The sequence below is a fragment of the Megalobrama amblycephala genome, linkage group LG13, assembly GCF_018812025.1.
Source record: "Megalobrama amblycephala isolate DHTTF-2021 linkage group LG13, ASM1881202v1, whole genome shotgun sequence".
Classification (NCBI taxonomy): domain Eukaryota; kingdom Metazoa; phylum Chordata; class Actinopteri; order Cypriniformes; family Xenocyprididae; genus Megalobrama; species Megalobrama amblycephala.
The window spans coordinates 29,135,925-29,145,391 of NC_063056.1; the positions used below are offsets into that span (position 1 = coordinate 29,135,925).

General features: G+C 40.7%; 1 protein-coding gene across 1 annotated transcript; it reads left to right on the plus strand.

Annotated features, from left to right (window-relative positions):
- Positions 1–2,130: 2,130 nt before the first annotated feature.
- On the plus strand, positions 2,131–9,051 carry prdm13 (PR domain containing 13). Its single transcript, XM_048153139.1, has 4 exons — positions 2,131–4,452; positions 5,916–6,047; positions 6,128–6,248; positions 7,599–9,051. Exons 1-4 carry the CDS (start codon positions 4,312–4,314, stop codon positions 9,038–9,040), a joined length of 1,836 nt encoding a protein of 611 aa, XP_048009096.1. The 5' UTR covers positions 2,131–4,311; the 3' UTR covers positions 9,041–9,051.
- The last annotated feature ends 416 nt before the right edge of the window (positions 9,052–9,467 follow it).

A 9,467-nucleotide genomic window follows, 5' to 3' on the forward strand; every position in this document is an offset into this window, starting at 1 on the left:
GATTAAAAGACGTTAAAACAGCCATCCAGTCATTTAGTCGCTTGTCAAAATAGGTTAGCTCGTCGTGACAGCAGTTCGTTTCATTTTTAACACCGAAACAAAAACGATAACAAAATGTATTACTATTATGCTTGTTTCAGCCTACTAGATTTCTTTTTAATTGACAGCACTGGAAAGATTCAGGGTCTTGAACATATCGGGTTATTCAATAGACCCTCATTACTACTTTAGCTACGGTCATCACTTCCACAAGCTCATCCCACCCGAAACGGAGGCGCAATTAACGGTCAGTACTTGCATTGTTTCTCCGCAGAAATGCTCTGGACATGTCAATCCTGTCCATTAATGAGGGGGCTACAGACAGTTTCCATTGATGGTCGCGGATTCATATCATTAGTGTGCCTTTTGCCAGTCATGTAATATGCATTCCAAGCTATAAGCGTTGTAAAGTTGGTGATATGCATTACGGCATGATAAAAAAATGAACTGCCCCATGCTTTGCCTGCATGCGTGCATTATCAATGTAATTAGCTGGCGTTTACATGAGTGGCTATGTGACCTTTCAAAGACGGGAGCTATCCAGGGTCCTGCCAGGCCACATGAATGCTGCTGAAAAAGGATTTAAATCTGGTCATTACAGCTTATTAGAATCAATGTGCAAATGCAACTGCCTCCTTTTATATTTAAACATTTTTCCATTTATTTTGATTGAAATAAATTATTGAGGGGTGGGGGTATTAAAAATGAATAACAGGAATTTCTATGTTAAACCTTAGGCCTCCTACAGGACTCAAGATGTCCCAGCATTCTCATCAAGTAATTTTTTTTCCCTCACAAATTATATCCAGAACCTTAGCCTGCATGACGAATATTTTAGGACAATTTATTTTTCGGTTCTTCAGAAAATGTTATGCAGACACCCAAATTATTCTAAATGTTTTCAATTCATGACTGAATTGAAAGAATCTCGTCAAAGGAATAACTAATGATCCGTCTGTACATACCAGCACACAAAACTCCCTCAGTCTTTTTTTCCCAGCGTCCACTTAAATGATCTGAGGATCAAAAGGGGGCAAAAGTTGGTGCTCTCTAAAACCTGAGAAATTCTGTCACTTTTTGCATATGGTTTTAGTGCCTTAATCCCAATTAGGCCCGGCTGACACACAGAACTATTCACCGCAAACCTCCCCTGCATACATTTGCCTAAAAATGAACTTCACAAATAGAGCTCGCGGTAAAGGCGTTCGACAGCAGAGAGAATCGGATAGACTGAAGGTTCATTCTTACGCGCTCGAGTGAAAAAGGGTATGAATTTATAAGGTACACCGAAACATTTCAATTCAGACAAGTTTACACCCCATTATGCGAGGCCTTTCAACTGGGACAAGAGAGGTAAAGTTGGGGAAATTCGGTTCAAAAGGCAGAGCTAACTTTGTTCAGGCTTTGAATACTGAAACGAAGCAGCCCCCTTCCTTTTGAGAGCATTTAGAAATGGGAGCACGCATGAACAGAGTCGAATCGGTAGCCACTTATCTCGCCACTTTCTAATGCGACTTTGAATATTAGTCTGGGTTAAAATCCCAATCATGTCATCTGGTGGGACTCCCATACAAGCATAATTACTATTCAATCGCGTCACTAATGTCCCACCCGCATCCCCTATCTGCGACGCAGCTGGTCCGTCCTTTGTGAGGCGTGCACTTTCCCGCAACAAGAGCGAGAAGGTTAAGCGCATAAAAATAGGTAGCCTATGTAAGATTAATATTTGTAGCCAAACATATTTTCGTTCGTGTTAAATAGGCTAAATAAATAATAAAAACATGTTTTTAATTTTTCTGACCTTTATATTTGTTTTAAGCATGTTACGTTATACTCGGCCATGCAATGTTGTGAATTCAGGGTGATTGGAAAAAGTGTCCCAATCAACCTGAATTCACCCTATAACTAAAGTAAAAAAGAAATGCAGCAAATGATTTGTATACAAAAAACGTTTCCCTTATTTGCACTGGGAATATATGAAAGAGAACGATGAGAAAAGAAAGTAAGAGCCTATAAAAGGAGTTTGTATGGCAGAGCGTTTATGGTTGGCGTAAAAAAAAAAAAAAAAAGGTTTTCTTTAGAGCTCGGGCATTGTGCATCGTTCAGATAGAGTGGTGAACCCTTGGCACTCAAGGCCAGTTTGGACGCATGAATGAAACCCCTGGTGGGACACTGCAGTTCTTCACACAGTCGCTGTTACTCTACATTCATGCTTCATTATTTGGCAACCTGTTAAATCAAATCCCACATTTAGCTCGAATTGTAACGCTGAGACCCTGAGAAAATGCTTTCAACCACTTGAGCAACACTTTCTCCGAATCTCACAATCCGACACGTAAAAAAAAAAAATGTCCTGGAATGCTCCGTTCGGGTCCACAATATTGTTCCGAAATAAAGCTGCTGCCGTGTAATTAATGTGCCATTTAAAAGACACGAGGACAATGCGAGCGTTCAAGCTATTTGATTTCATTTAATTTTCCATCCCATTTGCTCTGAACACTGCTTTAGCTCCCAAAACCTCTGCTCCAATGAGCGCTCTGGGATGACTTTCACCCTTTGCTTTTCCCGGTTAGGAGGACAGAAAAGAAAACGTCCCCGTTTCCGCCTTTGTGCACAATTTATTAGTTGGAAAACTTCGACTTTAAAGACACAAGACGAGAATGAGAATGGGCCCGGCTGGTGTGAGAGCTGTAGAGGCCGGACCCGCTGTTGCAGAGCGGATGGGAACCAGTCACAAATGGCAACATTAATAAATAACCCACCACACAGCCGGCCTTTGCATGCGCCTATTCAAAAATTGTTCGCGTGTCGTTCACGCTCTTTGACTCATTAAGGAGCCCAAAGAGAAGGCTCCCAGAAAGGAGCAGTGGGGTACCTTTTCCTGAAGAAAGAAATCCCACCTCTGCTTCTCCAATTACAGCGGAGTGTCATCGCAGAGTCGCCAGGGCAGAGGTTAGCGGGACATGTTCATGGCTTGAATTTATCGCCCACAAATTCTTGTTTCTTTCCTTCGGCCTCTGTTCAGTCATTGAGGACCACGATCAAAGAGGTCAAATTAAGTTTTAAAACCAGTGGTAACAATACCACTGAAGTCACTTCAGATGACACCCAATGGTCCTGAGTGAAAATCTGAGTGGGCTCCTCTTCTTGACACACGTCCAAATGATAAAAAAAAGAAAAGACATTTAACATAAAACACTAACTTGTTATTTATTTATAACTTTGTATTCAAAAGAGCAATGCCTTAAAAATGTTACATGGATCAAGTAGGCTATATTAATTCGTAGAGGCTAAAATGATCACTTAATATGCATTAATAAAATGTATTTAGAAAGTATTATTGCTTTTCCTTTGAAAACATTCTATACAAGTGAAAGCCGCTAAAAGATTTCGTGTTTTGTCCTGCGTCCTTTGATAAAGTCTTCTCCATTAATTCTAGAGCCCTGCAGGGCGCTTCATCAAAACTGAATGCGACCATCCTGATACGTGATCTGTCGTCAAAAAGTGTGAAATGATAAGGTGGTGGTTATTTTGAAAGCGGCTCTTATTTTTTTGGCTGGTTCTCCCGTTGAGTACCTGCCCGGTCCCAGCACGGCACACGCCGGGAGTCAATAGAAGTTAACAAGTCTCCCAAACATTCCTGCTCCTTTTGTTGAAACGGCAACAGACAATGCAGCCAGAGAGAGAATAAAGAGCTTTGAAGTACATAAAACCTAAAAGGATGCAGCCAAGTAGATTTAAAGTAGTCACTGATTTCCAAAAACTGGTTTGTATGGGAACAATAAAAGGGGAGAGAATTTATGGAGAAATTATACAGTGGATTTGTCACTTAAAATATCGGAACTGTCTGGAGGACAAAGCCACATGCTGAGGATTAATGGTTGCGCCAGACCTTTGATTCTGCACTCTCTTTTCTCTGCCCTTGACAAATTGGATTTTGGGGATGGGAAGGTCGCTGGGGCCTATTGTCTCTTGACCGTTTGGAGCGGTTCATTATGCGTGAGGGTGAGGGAAAGTCTCCATGTGACCATTTCGGAGGGTTCTACAGCTGCTAAAAGAGCGCAACTCTCTCATAGCGCGCTGCTCGCCCTTGCGCATTAATGTGCCGAGGGGTACCTGACTGCGCCATAAGTAAAAGCCGGATCACACACGCCACCGCGTCACTTGGCGGGCGGATATTAGTCTGTCCTCATCTCAGACTCTCTGCTCATCTCAATCAGTGCCTGCTTGGTCGTCCTGGTTCTGATAGCTCAGCCCCACGCAGAGCTAGCCATGCAAGCGACTCGGACACCCACTATCAGTGTGTTCGCCGACTGCAGCATCCCAGCCGGGCTTCGGATAGGTCCGGTCCCGGGCATCTTCAAACTGGGGAAGTATGTTTCGGACCGCAAGGAACTTGGAGTGAAAAAGAAGGTTAGTTTGATTTTTGTCCTTTAAGAAAGATAAAGAGTGTTAAACATTTTATTATGACTTGAAAGTTTTTAATAAAATGCACACCGAGAGAAATGTGACATTTTATGCATTTTATTACAAAATTATGCATTCGTGAGATTTTGTGCAAAATATTGTACAATTTAGAATAGATATATGCCTTTTCCATTTGTATTTTATTCTGCAGCTTTTTATTTAATCTATTGAATGACACCTACATATAAGTACAAATAAAATACAATTATAATAATAACAACAAATTATTATTATTGTATTTTTATTATTTTACTACTACTACCACTAATAATAATAATAATAATAATAATGCTTTAATCTGAAAAAGAAACAAAATCAAAGAAATCAAAATATCACATTTTTTATACATTTAGAAGTAATTTGTATGTAGTTAAAAAAAAAAAAAAAAGGTTAATAACACCTTACTTTTCCAAGTGTGGATACTGACCTGTCACTCTTCATAAAGCATCCTCGTATTAATTGGTTTGTGCTGTCAGGTTAGAAATAATTGAGTTATATTAGCAGGACAACATGTCATTCTGTGCCTTTTACTTAACCGCCTTAATAGGGTGAAGTGAGTTTCTGCGCGAGATTTCATGCCCTCTACCCTATTAAATTTCAAAGGCTTGAGGGCTGGTTTTTCCCATGTACCATTTCATTTTGATATAAAGATAACAGTAAACCAGACAATAACTAAGCAGTTGATAAAATACAGATTATATGTAACTGGAAACACTACATCAAATATTATTATAAATCACAATATGGCCAAGGCATTTTATTAAAAAAATAATAAAAATGTGGAATATTCGTAAATCAAAGGGGTTTAAAAGGCGTTACATGTAAACGGCTTTTACTTTCCTAAATAAGTTGTAAATAGACTGGAGCTCTTTACGCTGTCTGCTTCTGTGATTGATGCGCGTAAATGCAACGCCGCGGGCCATGGGCGATCATCAGGTGCAATCTCCGTGTCAAATGTCACGCTTTAATCTTTAATTTGTTTGAACAGAATAGAAATGCTTTGACACTCTTCAAATTCGTTTCTCATATCAACTCAATTATGTGGCCTGTTCCATGAACATTATCGCCATTGTCTAATAGACCATATAAAACGACATTAACGCGCTTTTGTTTGAAATACCTTGGGGTGATATAATTAAAAATGTGTGGGCAGAAAAACAAAGAAGAAGAAGAAGAAGAAGAAAAAAATAATAATAATAATAATAATAATAATAATAATATATATAATATATATATATATATATATATAAAAACATTTTTAGAAAAATATTCTAAAATACAATTTCAACAGCTTCACAGGTGGCAGACATCATGAGCCAATTTTTAGTTGACTATTTTAGCTACCTTTCGTTATGAACCAAGCAAACAACATTAAAACAGGTTATTCATGTTAAAATTTGTATTTGTAGATCCGTCTGGTGAGGGGAGAATTTGTGGATGAGTCTGGCAGCGCAGTTCCAGATTGGATCGGGTTAATACGCGCGGCCAGGAACAGTCAAGAACAGAACCTCGAGGCAGTCTCGGATTTACCTGGAGGACAGGTGAGTAAGGAAAAAATATAATGAATTCGATCCTATGTAAATCACAGACTATTTCTAATACTGTTCTTTCTTTTCGAAAGATATTCTATCGCGTGATAAGAGAAATACAGACTGGAGAGGAATTGAGCGTTTGGTATTCCAACGCACTGGCGCAATGGTTTGATATTCCTACGACTGCAACTCCAACTCATGACGAAAAAGGTGAGAAGTGCGTCATAATTTCGTTTATTTAAAAATGTACAATAATTAAATACAATTCTTGAAGTAGAGAATACCCCTTAGAATTTTTCACTTTACATGAATATATTGCAGAACTATAAAGTACAAGATGTATGTACGCCATTCAAATTTCAAAATTATTTTAAAATGAAAATGCATTTGAAAAATTAGAATGAAATTCCAGCAATTTTGTAATTATCAAATAAAGCGACAGTGTAAAATATAAGCATATTATATTGTTAAAACTAATAGTTAGTTAGTTATGTTTTGATGGGCTATGAATGAATTTTTAAGCAACACGGCCACCAGCACAATCAAAAACAAATCCTATTCAAATCCGATTTAATAGGCTTATCTGAGAATGTTGTCAGATTATCCCTGTTTAGTATTAAATCGAAAGGTCTGTCGTCTGGGGCAGTAACTCCTATTGATTGGCTAAGAATTACTGAGCACACACACACAGATACTGCAGGCTACTGTATTTGCTAGCTATATATTAACATATGATTGATCATGCTCAGCTACAGTCTGTATTATCTCTCTTAATTAGTTTCATTCACTAATAAAGTCCTGGATGTCCTCTCCTGGGCCGATGCGCGGTGTATTTCAGCGACGGGAAGAGGTTAACAAATGTCATCTAGTCATTAATATTCATGTATTCAAAAGCAAATAAATTCAAAAAGGTGCTCTACGGTAAATTAGCTGCCTGCATAAGGTATTGTTAGCTGGTGAATGCAAACTTTTATGTGGGATGTATATTGCCCTGATTTGCGACGCTGTACTGTGAGCGCTGCTCCCGGGCCAATACGCGGTGCGCTCCTTGACATACGCTTCCTTTTCTCCAGCGTCAACAGATGGGCCAGCCTCATTGTCTTATGCGACTCGCGATTTCAAGCAACAGCTGCCGTCAATTCCACGGGAAAGCGCACAGGGAAAGTCCCTATTGAATGTATTGGTTTGTAAGCGCCAGATTGGGCCGACGCTTGCTCTTTTGATGGTGACAATAAACAACGGGGTTTTGAGGATTACAAAATCATTACATCTATATCATTGACCCCAGACTGCCCAACTGGTGTCATGCCAACGTGACCAAGGCGTGGTGATAAAAAGTCATGACTGCAGGCTTTAAAATAAAACTTATCAAATTCAGCAAAGAACCATCTTCTCGTCAAGTATCACTTGCAGTCGTTCTTGAGTTGCTAATGGAGATTAAAAACATCTTTATGACGCATTATTTTTTATTTTAAAAAAGGGTCGTTTCATAATGCATTTTAAGAGTGTTGCAGCTGAAAACAACGTCATTTAATCGCGTCTTAATTTTTTTTGTTTCAGGCGAGGAGCGCTACATTTGCTGGTACTGCTGGAGAATATTCAAATACCCGAACACTCTGAAAGCTCACGTGCATTTCCACTGTGCGTTGAGCAACGGCAGAAGTTTGGTGAGCAACGAGCAAATGAGAGGCACAGACAACTTCAACAGATCTCCGAAATCCGGAGACATTCCGAATACGTCGTCCTCTCCACGGAACGGCCACAGCACCTTCATGTCAGACGCAGTGAAACCGTTCGCCAATAAAGCGGGACTATCAAAAAAAACGAGCGCAGAGGAGCAGGACAGAGCCCTTGACATGAGTGTGACCTCCGCCAGGAACCCCGGTCACATCCTGGGCCTCGGCGGGACGTCGTCTGTGCTCAACAGCATGGGTTTCCATCCAGGCGTGCGCTCTGCTTTCAAACCAATGGGACTTTCAAAGATCTCCCCGGCTGAGGTCGCGAGAGATGAGCCTACTGTGAAACCAAACAGTATTGGGTTTAGTAAACTGCTTGGAAACATCAAGTCAGTGCGCACCCTAAATGACCCTCCACCAAACGTTCATCCCACAAAATGCGCGCACCCCATGGACAGCACGCCTCCCGTGATCCCCTGCGCAAACACCATCCGTGGCTTTCCTCTACTGCCACATTTTGAGGAGACCTCAGCTTTCAAACACGTTGAAAGCCGCATGCACCCTGCCCTGTCGCCCTCGCGCTACTCCCAGCTTCCAGCCGGGTTTCACTTCGAGAGGTTCTCCTTGCCACAGTTTGACGGGGGAAAGTCCTACAATGGAGACTGCAACATACCCCTCATGCCATTCACGGTTTACAACGGAGAGCTCCTTTATAGCTCCCCGTACTACCCTCTGAAATTTCACTTCGGCAACCTGCTCAAATACCCAGACTACTTTGGCGCGCCCGCTCTCAATCCAGACCTAAACGCGATTACGAATATAGACAGGGAGATCGCGATGCACACGCAACAGCTGTCTGAAATCGCCGTGGAGAAGAACCGTTCACGGCTGGAGTCTATGCCCGCATCGAACCCAAACTCGGGCAAGCCAAAAAAGGGACACCTGTGTCTTTACTGTGGCAAACTGTACTCTCGAAAATACGGGCTGAAGATTCACATGAGGACTCATACAGGCTACAAACCACTCAAATGTAAAGTGTGTTTTAGGCCTTTTGGCGATCCCAGCAATCTCAACAAACACATCCGACTGCACGCGGAGGGAAATACGCCATACAGGTGCGAGTTTTGCGGGAAGGTTCTCGTGCGCAGGCGAGATTTGGAGAGGCACGTCAAATCGAGGCATCCTGGTCAAAGCATTAAAAAATCCGACGACAAAATGGAAGGCATCTTCGAGGACGCCGAGCAAAAAAGCGACAACGACAGCGACGTCGACGTTTGCTTTACAGATGATCAGAGCGACCAGGAATCGAGTAAAAACAATGATTAATGGACCGATTTCTGGACATACTGAAAAAGACTTTGCTCTTATGTAGCTAAATTATGCATGTACATACATTAGTTATGAATTGTTTATTTTATAAAATTATTGTGAAAAGAAAACCTTGCAGAATGAGCAAATGTTCCCCCTAGTAAATTAAATAATTCTGTGAAGGAGGCACTCATGAAGTTAATCTCATAACATGTTTATTGGTATTGAGTACATCTCAGCGCCCCCAATGTGGAGCTGCACTTTATAAAGACGGGTTTATCTTTTCTTGTTAATCCTTTCTTTAAAAATGTCTGACCGTTTCCTTATAACACAACGTTGGAATTACCTGTCAAATCCGCACTTTCTTTTACATTTTTTTTTTTTTTACCAAAAGCATTTAACTCATTCTGTATAAATGATTTTTTTGCAGAACAACGGGCACCTA

Excerpts from the sequence above, each read along its gene's own strand:
- prdm13 (XM_048153139.1), top strand. The coding sequence starts at position 4,312 with ATGCAAGCGACTCGGACACCCACTATCAGTGTGTTCGCCGACTGCAGC. Across the intron at positions 4,453-5,915 it reads AACTTGGAGTGAAAAAGAAG|ATCCGTCTGGTGAGGGGAGA; the intron begins GTTAGTTTGATT and ends TTGTATTTGTAG. Across the intron at positions 6,249-7,598 it reads TCCAACTCATGACGAAAAAG|GCGAGGAGCGCTACATTTGC; the intron begins GTGAGAAGTGCG and ends TTTTTGTTTCAG.